Source organism: Trachurus japonicus, chromosome 18 (genome assembly GCF_045865225.1).
Source record: "Trachurus japonicus isolate A0001 chromosome 18, Traja_1.0".
Lineage (NCBI taxonomy): Eukaryota > Metazoa > Chordata > Actinopteri > Carangiformes > Carangidae > Trachurus > Trachurus japonicus.
The window spans coordinates 19,362,867-19,379,497 of NC_140924.1; the positions used below are offsets into that span (position 1 = coordinate 19,362,867).

The 16,631-nt window shown below is 42.3% G+C and overlaps 2 protein-coding genes and 1 long non-coding RNA gene across 4 annotated transcripts in view; 1 reads left to right on the forward strand and 2 right to left on the reverse strand.

Moving 5' to 3' along the window:
• Position 1: 1 nt before the first annotated feature.
• Positions 2–6,777, reverse strand: LOC146969218 (uncharacterized). The gene is made up of 3 exons (XM_085759957.1): positions 6,558–6,777; positions 1,476–1,566; positions 2–1,367 (listed from the first exon to the last, which is right to left on the reverse strand). The coding sequence occupies exons 1-3, from the start codon at positions 6,663–6,665 to the stop codon at positions 1,195–1,197; spliced, it is 372 nt and encodes a 123-aa protein (XP_085616083.1). The 5' UTR covers positions 6,666–6,777; the 3' UTR covers positions 2–1,194.
• On the forward strand, positions 3,487–15,810 carry LOC146969219 (uncharacterized). The gene is made up of 3 exons (XR_015034291.1): positions 3,487–3,595; positions 7,309–7,355; positions 15,702–15,810. It is a non-coding gene; the product is annotated as an uncharacterized LOC146969219 (long non-coding RNA).
• Positions 14,686–16,631, reverse strand: part of tm4sf5 (transmembrane 4 L six family member 5) — a 252,573-nt gene continuing 250,627 nt past the window's right edge. For both annotated transcript variants that reach the window (XM_085759956.1, XM_085759955.1), the window contains one exon: positions 14,686–15,212. In XM_085759956.1, coding sequence (XP_085616082.1) covers positions 15,195–15,212 — 18 coding nt within the window. In that variant the 3' untranslated portion in view covers positions 14,686–15,194. The remainder of the gene's footprint in view (positions 15,213–16,631) is intronic.

The window sequence follows — 16,631 nt, forward strand, 5'->3', positions numbered from 1 at the left end:
GTTCTGTGGACTTGAACAGCTGATAACTGGTTCTGCACCAGAGGACAAAACACTGGAAGTTTCATATTTCAGCAGGTTTGTTCTTTTGTTTTGTTTTTTCACAGTCGTTTGGGATCAGCGCTTACATTCATATCTGTTCTTTGTAGGCAAATACAGAACCCTGTTCATTCTTTAAAAAATCCATACTGTTAAAAAGTCAATACATGTCAATATCAAATGCAACCAGGAGTGTTTTTTAATTATAAAAAAAATGTATAAACAAAAAGGAATTAGCCAAAGCCAAGTAGAACTCAAATACCCAATGGAAATGTAACTGCTGTGCAGCTCAGCTTACTGTATACTTTTTCAAAGAGGAACTAACTAGAGGAAGCAGCTGAACGTCCTCATACTTACAAATATACAACCTGTCGACGTGATCTTAATGCATTTGTGTTAGACGTAGAGTTAATGCCGTCGTTACCCTTTGTGTTTTGTCGTGTTTGTTACTAGGCAGGGTTTTGTGTCTCGGAGCAGGATTAGAAAGTTAACCCAGACCCGGTTAGAAATAGGTCAATATCAGATTTAAAATTCACTCATTACGATGATGACTAATGAGAATATTTAAACAGAACTTTAACTGCCTCGTCCTGCTTTATGAAACACACCCATGGGCTGTGAGATCATCTCCAAGTTGAAAAAAAAGCTCTACAAAGGTTGCCAGAAAAGAAATGTTTAAAAAAGTGAATTGGTAGAAAAACAAAAACTCCCACCGACCGACCAAAAAATAAAGAGAAGCAAAAGAAAAAGAAAAGAAATAATGCACTTGTTGGTAGTGAATGCTGTAAACAAGTCTCTACGTTGTCTTATCTTTCATCAGTTTCATGTCCCATTTGCATACTGGATCTCCTCCAGTTCAGTCTTCTGAAATCTTAATGCACTGAGCCTGGAAACCGAGTCTATTTCAGTCCGTGTCCCCTGTTGACTCCCATTCATCATGGAGAACTCTCCGTCTGACGCCAACCGCCGGGGGGTTACAATGCAAAGACGTGGCCTGTTCACAACTACTGTTGATGGCGTCTAAAGGTGACGACAGATGGCGTTTGCTCAGCTACCGGGGGCCGCCAGGTCTGCACCACGGGCTCCAAAAAGCATGAGTGGGCGGATGGAAAAACTTCTGATACAGGAGTCCGTTCATCTCCCTCGTCCTGGGTTTTTTTAGTAGGTGGCGTCCACTGCGTTGATGTTGGAGTCCAGCTGGTGTCGGAAAGACAGCCGGGCCTTGGTGGAGAAGTAGATCTGGGAGCCGCGGCTGAGGCTTCCTGCTCCCTCGCTGTCGCTGCTCCAGGACGTGGTGGAGGACAGACGGGGCTTCATCTCCTCAATGGGAACTGAGTGGGTGGAAGATGGAAGATGGAGTCAGGCTTTATCAGGCTGATCTATCACAACATTATTTGTTATTTCTGCTCTGTGACAGTCAGGCTGTAGTTGGGCCTCACCTGTGGCTGGAGGGCATTGCCTCTTGCAGCGGTCTTTACAGCGTCTGTAGAAAGGAAAGCACTGCAGCATCTTCACACCCATGATGGTCGTCTGCAACAGAGAGAAGAGTGGAGAAATCCATGAGTATAAAAGAAACACGGACAACATTCAACCCTCTTTTTACACAGTTTAATGCGAACTTCCCCTCAAGTGTTTTGTAAACAACATTTCCCAGCATGCTCTCTTCTCCTACGGCTCACTTTTAAGCTGCCTTATCACGCCGAGTGCTGACAGCTCCTCGTCTCCTCACCGGGTCACGGTGTAATGGAATTATGATCCTGCACTTCGGCGACGTGATAGCTTAATGTAAGCTGACAGTATCACTGAATGGCACCGTGGCTCCAGCAGTCAGCCAGTTAGCCACTATTTACAGTGCCAATCATCATCCTCCGCCTCCTCCTCCTCCTCCTCCTCATGCTGCCCGCTGTCTAATCCCGGGAGAGGACGTCAACAGCAGCCAGAGAAATTGATAAGCCCCTGTCTGACAACCAAACACAGATTACACAGAGGTCATCTGATGCATGCCAGTGATGACACACAGGCAGACAAGTGGACACTTCAACTGAAGCTATTGTTTCCATCCCAAAAACACTAAAAGCCTTCTTCCCAAAACTTTCCAGCTACTATTATCCTTTGCATTGTGGAAGGCTTCATTCGCTGAACTCGCACAGTAGCTGCTGCTTTACATTATGTTTCACAATAAGGCTCCACTCAACCTTGACCTATGCTGCTGCAAATCTAGACTCACATCTCCCCCTGAACACACACCGCCAGGGTTTGATGTAACAACGGCCGGTTATGTAAAAAATCCAACCGACTGAGCGGCAAAGTAAGTCATATTCATAATTTCCCCGGAGGATCGCCCTTCTATTTGCGGCGCGTCTGACTGATAAGATAAAGTCGGCTCCGCTCCGTAGTGCCAAGCTGTATTTGCTTAGAGTGAAAAAAAGGTATTTATTTTAGTCTAATCAGGTTAAGAAACAGGTCAGGGGATGTGGAGCAGAGGGAGGTGCTCGATCTCAACTGTTTCTATTGTAATTGTGCTTCAGGAGGAAAAAAAAAAAAGCACAAGTTTCCATGATCAAACACCAGCAGTCTCTGACGCACAGCTCTTCCTGGTATATAAAGAACACACACACACACACAGATGCACAACATATAAATTATTTAATAAGACCTTTCATCATAAAAAAACAAACTTAAATGGCTTGTTGGTTACGTCAGGAGATCATAAACCACAGATGACAGGATGGGGATGGATGGTTTTTACCACCGTTCCCTCAGTGAGGTGGCACGACCACAAAGAGTCGCACAACAACAACAACGAGATGCAAAACAGCTATAAAGAAAAACTGAAAGTGACACAATACGAGATAAAGAGGGAGAACAGAGGCTAAACAACTCCAAAGAATTCACACAAAGTGGGAATAAAAAGCCAGAAAACCATTATCTCAGAATCTGCCTATGGTTGTGAGTTGAAATAGCAAATGTAGAATAAAGTTATTTATTAACATTGGTTTATATCAAAAATATTTCCAGTCTTGTAATAGTTTCCATCAAATTACTGTTTAACTAAAATGAGTGCTCACAAAGTTGATCACTGTTGCCCTCTCAGCATCAGCTGTCATAAGATCAGCGTTAGTCAAAGCATTTTAAAAACTAGAGCAGGGTTTTAAATTTGTCTCACTTAAATCCCACAGCGTGAGAATCAAAGTGCGTACCTGGGGGGACAACCCACCACCGCTGCTGCTGCTGCTGCTGCTGCTGCTGCTGCTGCTGCTGCTGCTGCTGCTGCTGCTGCTGTGATAAAGTCTGATCCCCATTGTTCATTAATCACAGAGGGGGAGATTTGGTTATCTGATGGCAAACTGTAAACTGTGATTACAACATAAAGGAGAGCAGTGTTGAGCTAACATCTCTCTGTTTTTTTTTTCTCTGTTTGCTGTCGATGCATCATCACGCTCTTTGACTCAGCCAGGCGAGCTCAGGGAGACGTGACGGCTCACACATGCATGCACACACACACACACACTCAAAGGGTCGCTGGAGCACATTGCAGGCAGACGACCCCTCCTGTCCTGTAAGTGAAAAAAAAACTCAAGAGTCTCTAATTTCACAAGTTTCTCCGTTTCTTAACCATCTAGTGAGCCCTCCCTTCTCTGTTTCACTCAGGTGTGCCCCTGAAATCCAACCCCACCCGCAACACACAGTGAAGCCATTATAGCACATATACTCTATGCTGCTGTATGGGACACATTGTAAAGAACAGGGACGGGACAGACTGACGATGCTTGCCTTGCACAGAGATTAGAAATTTCGTTGTGTGTGTAAAATTAACTCGGCTAGTGTACACTTTGTCCCCACAGCGTGCAGACTAGTTCACAAACACACAATATTGAGGCTCTCTGGTCAGTGGTGAGGAATTTAGGACTGAGATCATGATTGGTTGTGGGGGTCTGGCAGCTTCGCAGCAGCCTGGGAGCCTGGAGGAGAAAAACAACCTCAGATCGCAAACACACACATACACACACACACTTACTCACTGAGAAAGCACCAAGACAGTGCCCACATTGACCACAGAAAGAAATAGTGCAGGGAAAATAGACCGGAGGAGAGGAGAGAGAGGATGAGGAAGAAAATGATGAAAACAAAAAAAAGTGGTGGGAGGGGGAAGAATGAAGTGAGAGAAGGCGTAAAAAAAAAGAAAAAAAAGAAAGGGTGGGGATATTGGTCTGAACTTGACCTTTTTTTTTTTTTTTTACCTCATGTTTTTCTCAAACTAGAGCCTCCAGGCTGCAGGCAGCTGATGTGAGCAATGCATGAGCCCCCAAATAATGTGGTTTTACTTGTTCCATCAGCGGTGGCCTGCCGACGGAGCCAAAAAAAAAAAAAAAAAATTGCGCAATCCCTCCCAGAGAAACATTAAGCGAGTGGCTTACGGTTTTTGTGTCACGTGTGGCAGGTTTTCATCACTCTGAGTGCTTGTTTGTGCTTGTGTGCGTGTTTGCAGGCAAATTTGTGGGCAACTTGAGTTATTCAAACATGTCAGTCAGGTGTGATCCCTGCATGTATTCTCTTTTCTTTTCTTTTTGGATATCAGTCAAAGTTTTCTTTCAGCAAAAGCACCACACACACACATGCACCTAGGCCCCTCTGCTCTGTCCACACTCCACGCTCCATATCTGCTTTGTAAACAATGTTAACTGAGCAGCAGAGCACACATATGCTTACAGTAACATGATAAGCATCGGCCCACAGGTCCACATTCAGTCTGCCTCGGGGGGTTTATGAAAAGAGAAAAAAAAGGGAAAAAAAGTGCAGTCTTGTGTCACTGCCCCTCTGCACAAAGCTTCACACAGGGCTGCCAGCGTGGATGACGCACACACGCTTCTGTGCACGTATAACCTGCACAAGTGTGTGTTTGTCCATTAATAGCAGCGTACAATCCTCTTTGAATCATATTCATCATCACACACTCTGGATAAAGCAGCTTTTAGAGGCCTCCGGAGCACCAGCACAACACACTGATCAAATAATAGCAATCATGTGGGTTATTGTCACTAATGGGGAATGATTACAGCACATTTACTGGAGTGCTGTGCTTAAGTGCACTTAAAAGGCCCTGGGACCTCCATTTGATGCTACTTAATACCTCTGCTCCACCAGATTTCAGATGCAAACTTTCACTGCACCGTCCTTATCAGACTACTTTTAGGATCTTCAGAAAGAAAGAAAATAACCATCTTATAAAGCTACCTACTAAAGTGTGCATTTAGATTTTTTGGTACAATTGGCTCCAGCATGACCAACTACACATTTAAAATGTAACTTTCATGCTGTTGTATCAATAATAGCTATTTTTTGATAATAATTAAAGCTATAACAGAATATTACAGGTTACACTTATGTATTTGTACTTATTATATATTTTAAACCATTTTAGGGTATTGTATGGAAACTACTGAAAATGAACATTTCCCTTGTGTTTTACTTTCATCAAACATTCAGATACTAGCTCATCCTCTTGGCATCTTCCCAATGTTATGTCAGAATAACCTCTCACACATAGGTGCAGTTTTAACAATGCTCTTTAATTAACTCCTTTGTTAACCTTTAATGGAATCTGTGCCGCTGCTCTTGCATTGTCTGCTGCATAAGTAATGCGTCATACACATGAATGTTTTCTTTCTCTTTTATGTAACTAAAAGTGGAAGTAAAATGAGGGATGAGGGGATGAAAAAATGGTAAAAACACCAACTCCCACCTGCTCTAAAAAAAAACAAAAAAAACAGCATGATTACAAAACTGGTTTAACACCTTTTGCCTTATCGATACACTTAAGCTTACTCATTAATCTGCTTCAGCTCGTCTCCGTAAACACTCATTAGGAGCCAAAACGACTCCTAAATAAATCCTTTCCTGCTCCTTTAGCTTTATTCTGGGAACGTGCAGGTGGAAATGTGAATGAAAACGCAGCAGCAGGAGCCAGAGCCAGACAGAGACAAGACGGAGTTAATCTGAGCTTTCATCTGGAGCACTACGACACCGCTTATCTCTCCTCTGTCTCCTTGAATACACCATCACAGACTTAAGTCGCCGACGTATTTCAAGTGCGTGGAAGTGGGAAAAAAACATAATTTAACTCACTTACAGCGTGAAATGTCGCAGCGAAGACGAGAGGCTACTTTTTAAAGCGACTTTAGGTGATAAATGAGTGATGCTAATTAAACTGGCAGACCGGACAGCTGCAGGACAATAGTTGACGCGTTCAAGCGCACGAAATAAAGTTTGACAAGTGGGCTTCAGTCAGTGGCACTAGCATAGCATATTACATTTATGAGCGGAGACCCTCCCACCGACACACCTCCTGCTCCACAACCAAAAAAAAGCAACCCCTCATCCACTCTGGAGAGGTAGAGATAAGAAAATTCTCCAAGTTTTTTAAATTCCTGACATGCAATGAAGTGACATTTTAAAAAAGCTGCAGTAATTAAGTAATAAAAAACACATGGTGTCGTGTGTTTGAGTGTGTATTAACGTACCTGGTGCAGCAGCCTCGTCGACAGGCGGTAGGTTGATGTGCTCTGATACTTTCCTCCAGACAACAACAACAGGACTATTCTCCCTTCATGTGCGGGTCCGCGCCTCATTAAAATGTGGTTCAGTGTGTGTTTGTGTGTCTGTGTGTGTGTCTCTGTGTGTCCTCGGAGCGTTGCCCGGTACTGTGCGTCCTGGTGCGTCCTTATTGGCAGTATGGAAAGGTTTTCTGAGGCGCGCGAGAGACTGAACTTTAAATAGCTAATCCCCGGAGCGTGGCGACTGAACGGACACGCCTGCTCTCTCTCCCTCCCTCCCTCTTTCTCTCTCTCCCACATACACACATACACACACCTCCCTCCCTCCCACCATCCTCCCTTCTTTCCTCCTCTCCTCTCCTCTCCTCTCCTCACCCATCCCACATACATTCGTTCTCCTCCATGGTTGTTTTGCCTGCAGACGTTTGTTGACACTGATAACACAGTTATCCAGAAATAGCTTCAACTGTATTTAAATGGCCTCTCGTCTTTGTAGTGTGGAAGTCATGATGAGGGACGGATGTCACATGGGGAATCCAATATTACTCAATCAATCATGAGTTGAGGAGTTTAACTTCTTACTGTAATCTATGATCAGGAAGAGGTGATCACACTCTGACAAGTTGTTCTTGTGTAATAATAATAATAATAACAATAGTCATGTGTGAAGATGATACTTACACCTGATTCTGATTCATTTCCTCACTGTCTTCTTTAGAGAGGTCAGAGGTCATCATTAACATCTTGATGTCATCCATGATACAGGTAAGATTGTGTTTTTTTAAAATCATTTTAATTCCCTCTTATACTTAATGGATTTTCATATTTAAGTGGTTGTTGAAATCCTAATTAAGAGCAATTAGATTTGCTATTAATCAGCAAATCGAATTATAAAACAACTGGATATGTGACAATGAGCATGTACAAGTTGCCTCAAACTACACGTCCAGACTCATGAACCAAAACAAAGAGCTGACACACACATTGCTCAGTGAAAATGTTGTGTAAAGGACATGACATCACACATATTTTAATCTTTAAATAATGTGGAAACAAATGGAAGACAGCCAGTTTAGGTGGTGGATGTACAACACCTTCACCTTTAAGTCGGTCCACAGCTCATGCAAACAAAATTCCTGTTGGTATTTTTCTCTTATTTAACCACAAACAAAACTCCAGCTCGACCTTCACCACTTTTATCTTTTCACTGGCGTTTTCCTCAAATCCCTAACACCTCCTAAAAGCGCGAATATATAAAAATATCAGCGTTTGAGCGACGAGGGAGCGTAGGTATAGGGTAACATACGGTTTACTGTGCAGGAAATCCCAATCCTGAGAGGGTTTTAGTCTGAAGTGGATCAAACCTACTGAGAAGAATTACAGCCACAGATAATTCAGGTGACAGTGAATGCTTTTCCTCTCTTTCCTTTTATTCTGTTTAACCCACTTTTACCAAATGCAGCACTCAGAGAAGCTCAAGTCGAAACTTCTTGTCCAGGCAATTGTTTCTCCTCCTACTGTATAAAATGAAGATCTGAATCAACACTGACATGTAATCACCTGTCTCTTGGCTCAAGTCCTGTAAACTTTATTGAAACCTGTTTAGACATTTGGAGCTATTACAGTGAGACTGTATCATAACATAAGGGCGTAAGCATAATACTATTGGGTAAGGAGAGTTTCGCTTTCAAGGAATAAAGGTGTGGTCAGTTGTTTCTTGGTCACCTTCATGAATGAATCGCATAGAACACGAACTGCTTCATCCTCATGTGTTGTATGTGGAAACATGAGGCATTTAAAAATGCACACACACCACGTCCAATGCACTGAACAACCAGATTTGCAGCGTCTCATGGGCGTGAACCAACATAAGACTGAAAACCAAAGATTACCATGTTGTCAAGAGGCAAAACCTGTAAAATATGACAGATTTATCAGAGTTTAATGGCTCTGAAGAAGAGTTTTCACTCATGTCTGTGCTGTAAGAGCAAGTGCAGATACACAGGCTGTGGAAAACCTGGCCTCTTCTTGGCCCATTAGATAGCTCATTGTTGTTTATTAGCTCTCTGGCCGCGGTTTGAGGCTTATTGAGGCCGGTTCACTGGTTGCACGGATTTGGTCTGGTGGAAATTTACCCAGATGAGATCTCAGAGTGAGTCTGTGCCTGCTGGTCAGAAATCACCCAGGAAACCGGCTGTGAAGCAGCGGGCACATTTCTAAAGCTGCTCCTGTGCAGGGACTTTAACCACTAGAGCAACTGTTTCATTTTGAATGTCGATACATTGTTATCAGATGAGAATAGATATGTATGACTCATTTTCTTAGGTAAAAAGCAACTGAAACTGAAAAAGGCTTATTCAGAACCTCACATGTTCTTTGGATTGATTTTTTTTTTTTTTACCACACACATCATTAGTGGTCATTATTTTTCCACTCCACTGCTCCAAATCTACAACAATGTGCAACATGGCTGCAGTTTGTGTTCTAACACTCTGGGCAGTAAACTGAAAATTAAGTCAAAAACTAGGGCTGTCAATCGATTGAAATGGTTATTCGCATTTTTTATTTGTTCAAAATCAACATTAAAGGGATAGGCCATCTTTAATAATAGGTTGTTAATAATATGTTTAATAATGGAAAAATATACTGCTCTATGCAAATGTAACTTTACGAAACATAAAAAAAAAAGAAACCCATAAAGGCCTCACTGCACACGGCATAAGAAATACATTCAAATAATAATAACACAGTGGCACTATCTATAATAATGGTGATAAACTGTATTAGCATTTATGCTATATTATCACGTTAGATCTGACAGCTCGATTAAAACCTAAATCAAGCTGCAAAGGGAACATGAGTTTGATCTGATCTGGTTTGTGACAGTGAGAGATGAAGACGTGAAGCCGATCTGTCGCAGTCTGTCACTGTTAGACAAAAGGTCACGTCTCCAACTGTTGCATGTTATATGGCGGCTTCAAAATCTCGGCCATCTGCGTGAAAGTCCAGCCTTACCCCGGTAAGACCTGCAAAGTGTGCTCCGTTCACACTCATGTGTAGAGATTTACACCTGTGGATGTGGGTGAAGGACAGACATACTTCAGAGGGACATTGTCTCTAATTTTAAATCTGAGCTGCGATGATGATTAACAGCCGGGCGGCAGACTGGACGATAAAAGTTATAGTTTTAATGAAAATCGTAGAGACAAAAGATCTTATCGCTCCAATGAGTATAGGATTTCAAACTCTTTTCCAATTACAAATATAAAGGTTATGTCATAAATTAAATTATGGAAGTGCATTGAATAACCATCTTTACTTTTTTGAGCAGCAGGTTACAACCTCGCTCTCAGATTGTTGTCGTGCCGTCACAGAAAGTCAAGTGGTCCCTCTGCAGTGTCCCCTCCGTGCATTCACACTCTTGTTCCTCTCCTTGTAAGGTGACGAGCCTCCCTGCCAGTCTGTTGGTGGCCCGAATGTGATCATGAGCCAACGCAGTGGCTTCCTGCGAGCACCACGAGTAAAAGGCTCAGATATCAAGAACCCAGACACTCCCACTGTCCCATTGGCCTCAAGTGCCACCGTGATATCAGACACTTTCCCACCTATAGGAGGAAGGGGGCAAACCGGGTGGCGAGCGTGAAGTGGCAATGTCATAATACTGACATCATCCCTTGTGAATTTTATGTCCCCGCTCGTAATTTAGTCCCTCGGTGGCACTGCTCCACTGGTTGACAAAACAGGAATAGCAGGTCTGTGAAAGAGCGGCAAGGACGAAGACAGAAATAAAGGGAGTATGAGACACAGAGAGGGTCACGTACGTGGCTCCGACTCAAATCATTGACTAAGAGTCACTAAAAATACTCAGGGGTCAACAAATCATCCATTGAAAGCAGTGGCAGTGGTATGGTGCTACATGTTTAACTCGTATTGTTTGCAATAGCTCAGTTAAATGGGTTAGATTTGCAGGGACAAAATTGTAACACCCACCACAGAAAGTGCAATAAAGTTTTAAAAAAAATCGAAAGTACGAAAACACTTGATATTATAAGATTATTAGATATTGGTGGTGCGTTCAAGGAGTACATTTTTTACGATTCGATTCGATTCCAACGCATGTCATACCCGTCTTCTGTTTCCCCATTTCCTGCCTCTCTCCAGCTGTCCTATCAATAAAGGCCTAAAAAAAAATACTTAGATAAGAAGAAAAATGAAATGCAATAAAATGTCAGTTGCAGTGACACTACATCACATACAGTGTAGTTACAGAACTACATGACCAGTTCATGATACAATTAAAGTTTATATGTTTTTATCAGGGGTCAAAGCAGCAGGGGTGAAGTTGATCACTGAGTTATCACGAAAGGTTGTCAGTCCTTAAGTTCCACTTGTGCATTATGCTAAATGAAATAATAAAATGGGGCAGGAATGTGTGTTGGTGGGTTAATGTAGGTATTTTTTTAAATAATTGAGTGTAATTATTGAGTGTATGTAAAGTGATGAGCCCTGTCAAAGACAAATTTCTGCTACCCTTGGGGCAGACAATAAATTATCTATCTATCTATCATAAGTATATCACTGGCTTCCGACCTTTGCACAACCTTTCAGATTTGTAAAGTGTCCCCTTATAGTGTCCTGATCGAATAACCCTTTTTTTGTGTGGATGGTCAGGATCTTATGTTGTATCAGAAGAAGGAGGTTCGGTGGTGCAGTGTGACTAATCTAGAGCTACAAACTGTGTTTACATGTGGTCTCACCTTATGTAAGGGCGTTTAAAACAAGGTTAATGTGATTTTAAAACGCTCCCAGTGTGAAAAACAGGCTTAAATCGAGTCATTGCAGGATGAAACCAGCCTAGTCCTCAGTGAATGTTTACTGCTCCCTCTCTCTCTCTCTCCCCTCCTCTCCCCTCCCTCCTCTCTCAGACCTCTAGACGTTCCCACACCCAGCATTTGTTGATTTTCTGTTGATGTTGGCGTGCTTCTGTGGAGCCGGGGACCGGGACTGGCTGGCTGTGGTCACTCACGGCTGGTTCCAGCCCCTGTCACCGTCCTTTATTCTCCTCGGTCTGTGACTTCCTGTATACAGTGTGCCACTTTATCTCTTGTTTCTTTAACATGCCTCGTGTTTACGTCAGCAATAGAAATTCCCCTGCATTTATTGTTCTCAGTGATTGCATTAATCCTGCAGTAGCTACGTGGGGGAAAGTCTAATCACGGCTGTATCCTACATACCAGGCAAATCAGCTGATAAAATGTAGTAAATAAGCAATCTGAGGGCAAAGACTCTTTTCTTTTACTTCTGCCTTTTTTTTTTCTCAGATCCATTCTCACAGTCTCTAATTTGACATTAAAACAAACAACCACGAAGACAAAAACTTGCATCTATTCATTTCTAAAAGGCTGAGCTCTAACACTTCAAAATGACTACACACTATTTAGGATTTGCCTCCCCCCTATTATTGATACAAAGTATGTGAAAACAAAGTTATAAATGTTTAGTGTGCACTTAGTGTTACCTTGCAAGCTAGGTCGCTTGTTGCCTAAAAAGTTTTAATCATTAGCTGCATGTCAATTAGTGAATAACTAACTTCAAATATAGAGATGGTGTTTGTAAAAATCAATATTAGCTTACAGTTTACTAAAAATAAATAGGCTATAGGTTTAGCTTTAGCCCAAAGCAGCTAGCTTGAGGTGCAGCGTCAGCTAGGCCAGGTAGCCTACTTAGTTTGTTAGCAGCCTCTTCTTCATGGTAAAATCAATATATAGATGATTATATAAATGGATAAAGAATAAAGCTCTTAATTCAGTATTGATAATTATGCATTTACTTTTGGCTTTCAGTGATATTACTCCCATTATGTTCGACCTCATTCATCTGTATTTCTCTATATAATCTCTAGTTAAACCAAAGCTAACATGTGCAACTTTACTTAAATTCTGAAAGACTTTATCCAACTCATTTAATGTTTGTTAGCAGTGATGCAAAAGAAAAAGGAAACTAAAAAAAATGACGCTATGTCTTGTTGGTAATATGTGGTCCAAGTGTAAAATGTCATGTCTCAGTGTTACATGATAATACAGTGAAAGCAGCAGAGGCACTGTCAGCATCTTTAAGCAATCGTTACCTGGGCAGAGAGTGTCTATAAAAATCTATCTAAGCATTTATCAAACACATCTAAAAACCAGAAAATTATAGGGATGTCCATAACTCAGATAGATTTGTTTTAAAGGTCACTAAGGAGCAAGAAACCATTAATTAATGAAATTTGGACCCGATGGTGACATTGTCGACTGCTCACAGACATGCTGAACATGCCTGACTGTCTCCTCTGTGGCTTGGCCTTGGGTCACTCACAGTGTTGTTGACATAATTATTGGGCGGCGGACACTGCTGAGTTATCAGTTACATGTGTCTGAGTCAAACGTTTGGTCACCGATTACAACATGACTGCTGCTCTTAAATGAGGCTGCGGTCGTTGGTGTGGTGCAAAGATCTTAGGATACAGAGGAGAACAGACTCACTTTTGTGCAAGCAGTAGACTCATTTAAAGTATTTAATATGTGAACTGTTGTCCAGGTCTGTATTAAAGTCCAGTGTGCCTCCACTTTGTTATGTCAGTCAAGCCTGAAAAGAAGGGATAAAGCACAGAGGAGGGGCTCATTTTTTGGAAGGGGGTACATTTCTAAGTAATGGCCTCACCACAGGGTCTAAATAAGTGCACTAGGTGGATATAAAAGACTGAGTCTGTGCTCAAGCAACTGTCTTTTTGACCCGTTGTGTTCTCCTCCCTGCCTTTCGGGAATCACTCCCTGTCTTTTCAGTCTCTGTCAGAGCATGTATGCGCTCACATCAGTGTTTGTCCACCTCACCGTTAAATAGCACTTTTCTTTGCCTCTCTAGATTCTTTCAGAGTGGCTGCGATTTGCATTAGAAGTGGCCGAGAACGGGCCCCCGTCCCCCCTTTTCCTCCCTTTGTCCCACCACTCTTTTATTCCCAATTCTTCCCACTAATGCTCCATCCTCGCTTTGTGCTGTGCATTATATAAGATAGCTGCGCAACACCAGCCCCGTCAGTCAGCCAAGATGGTCACGGTGCTGTTGTTTTTGTTATTATTATGTATTATTTCCATGGCTACGTCATTTCCCTGAAATCATTTTCACTTGAACAGATTTTATTGTTTCCAAGCCAAAGCACAGGGAGTTGTGATTCAGCTGTTGCACACACAGACCTCATTCTGGTGGAGGGTGCTCATAGAGAAGGCTGAAAAATGCCCTGTAGACTTTATTAATGAGGCGGTGAGGCCACTGAAGCTGGCCTAAATGTATTTATCTGTAGGCTACTGCCAAGGAGGCCTGGCTTTAGCCATGAGCTGCACAGCTTTGGGTGATTTGGTCTCTCTCGAGAGCACTGCGTCTATATTTACCTGGGTGCAGCTCTGCCTCTGCAACAGGCTTTTAACTTTAAAGTTAGGTAACAATTACCACGAAGTCGCTCCATGGCAACAAAAGATTATGGGCTTAACCTGCACCTATGCTAACAGGCAGTACGGCGGTACAGATTGTGTCCTGTTTGTGCAGCTGCAGTGCTCGCTGCGTCCACAGGGGGCGATCTGACCTTTGACACTGGTCTGGACGCACAACAATCCTGTTAGAGCTGGCTGTCTGGCTGCACAGGCACAGTGTGACGTTGGTCATTGACAGAAATCCTCAGAGTTATTCTGCAGGGGTCCAACTTCCTCTCTGTACAATGCTCTGTAAATGCTACATATTGGGGACCACAACAGTATTTCCCCATCAGAGTGAAGACATTTTTGCAAAGAGAGTTTATTTTGGCAGGTTCTTACTTTTACTTACATTACTTTACTTACATTTTGATGGTTACGATTTGGTTCGAGGGTTAAGATTAAGCTTAGGTTTAAGTTATTCAGTTAATTAACAGTTGTGATGATTATTGTTAACGTAAAGGGCTAGATAAAGCATCAATGGTAACAATGGGTGTCCTCACAAAGATATAAGTATTGTGGCTATAGAGTGAGGGTTACGCAGCAAAATTAAGTTGTCAAAAAAAAAAAACACTAGCAGAGCTCACATGTTCGGGGAAATAAGGTTGTTTTTAATGTTGGCAGTCAGACAGAACTACAACAGCTTAAGTTAAGAGGAATTTCACAATGAAACACAAATAGGATCCCTAAAAAATTGTAAACAGTGTTTATATAATTTATAATCATAACTGTGTCTTCACATTCACCTGATGCACAGTTTTATGTCTGTAAACCAAACACCAACCATTATTTACAATTGCAGATCCTTATCTGCCCTATGAATGGAAACGGATGTGGAAATTGAATATGTACTGTAATTAATTCTGTGATTCTTTTCATGAAGAAAGCCGAGCAACGCATGTGAACCATCACAAAGATTCATATGGTAATGGAGTGCGGCTTTGAAATATTGTAGAAGATAAAAAGAAGAAGTAGATCAGGGAGTATCAAGAGAGACTCTCATCATGTCTTACAGGCTGAATACAAACATTGGGAAACTAAAGAAATGCAGACGTGCAACGCAGCCCTTCAAAATGCAGAGTGACGATCTTCTTCACGCTCACAGTCCACCGTCATCCTGCAATGGGACAGAAGTCACACGTTAGGTTAAATAAATGTGAGAACAGTGTTAATGTGTAAGCGGTTGCTCATGAGTCTGCATTTCCTGACAGGTGTTAGCAGCGTAGCATAAAGCTTAATGGTGTTTTTAAATACTAGTTACTGGAGTGTCTCATTATTTCAATACTAGTGGGTGCGTGTGTTTACGTCCATGCAAATCTGCAATGTTGGCCTTCTTTTTTGGTAGAATCATCACTATACATTCAACCATGTGCTAAATCTGAGCTTAATAATCAGCAGAAGTACATGTAAACTTTACATTTTGACCTGTTTCACTTTTCCTGCCAGGCTGTTCATTTACTCTTTGTGTGTGTGAGAAACCTGAGCTTTTTTTGTGTGTGTGTGTGTGTGAGCCTTTCAACTGATTTTATAATGTGAAAGATTAATTTTTTAAAAAGGAACATAGCTGCACATTGTGAAACGCGATACGTGCTGTGCTTTCTTGCAGAGTTAAACGAGAAGATTGATGCCCCCTTCTGATGTCACTGCGCTGGATTTAAGTTACACCTGCAGCCGGTTTGGTTAGAAAACAAACAGCCAGCGCGGCTCCTTCAAAGGTAACACAATCCACCAAGCAAGCACCTCCAAAAACCTCGCTGAACTGACACGCTCCAATCCCCATAACAGCCGGTGGTGTGCTGCATTTCCTGGCTCACACATCATCAACACAAGATCAAAACTTTTTTCCCCTTTTCCTGTTTTGAATCAGTGGCGGACTTGATAGAAATCCAGAATAGCAACCCAAACAGCACCGGAGCAACACAGTGGGGAAGCTGCCACTAGGCAAAAGTCCTACATGAGGCTGCTGAGAGAATGGCTGGCTCGCTCCCAGCTGCCAAACCAGTCGGTACAGAACACACTGCCTTACATTGGCGTGGCCCGTGATTGAACAAATCCTCTCGTAATTTTAATCTCTTCTTGCTTTTGATGACCTCCTGAAACCTTTGTGTAGAATTCATGACCTGCGGGCCTTTAAAGGGATAGTTCGCCCAAAATTCAAATTTCACTCATTATCTACTCACCCTCATGTCGGCTAAGGGTCGAAGAGTCCTCCGTGCCTTCTCGGAGTTACGGGGGGGTCCGTGCAGCAGTATTTGTCCATATATAATGGTTGTGAATGGTGCTCACTTTTCTTCGTCCAAAAAAAACACACCAAAAAAACATCCAAATACCTCCATACTGCTCGTCTGTAATGTCCCTCTTGTATTGAAGCCCCGACATGAGAAATTGTTCCGAAAAAAATTAAATAAGTCTATATTTTAAGCTTGTTTGTAGCGGAAGCTCCCAGTGTCTCAGTTCACTGCTCTTCCTGTGTCAGTGCAAATCACGCCGGCGGAACAATTTCTCATGTCGGGGCTTCAATACAAGAGGGACATTA

Coding starts and splice junctions, on each gene's coding strand:
- LOC146969218 (XM_085759957.1), bottom strand. CDS start 6,665: ATGAGGCGCGGACCCGCACATGAAGGGAGAATAGTCCTGTTGTTGTTG. Junction 1,567..6,557: donor CGACGAGGCTGCTGCACCAG/GTACGTTAATAC, acceptor TCTCTGTTGCAG/ACGACCATCATGGGTGTGAA. Junction 1,368..1,475: donor GCAATGCCCTCCAGCCACAG/GTGAGGCCCAAC, acceptor CCACCCACTCAG/TTCCCATTGAGGAGATGAAG.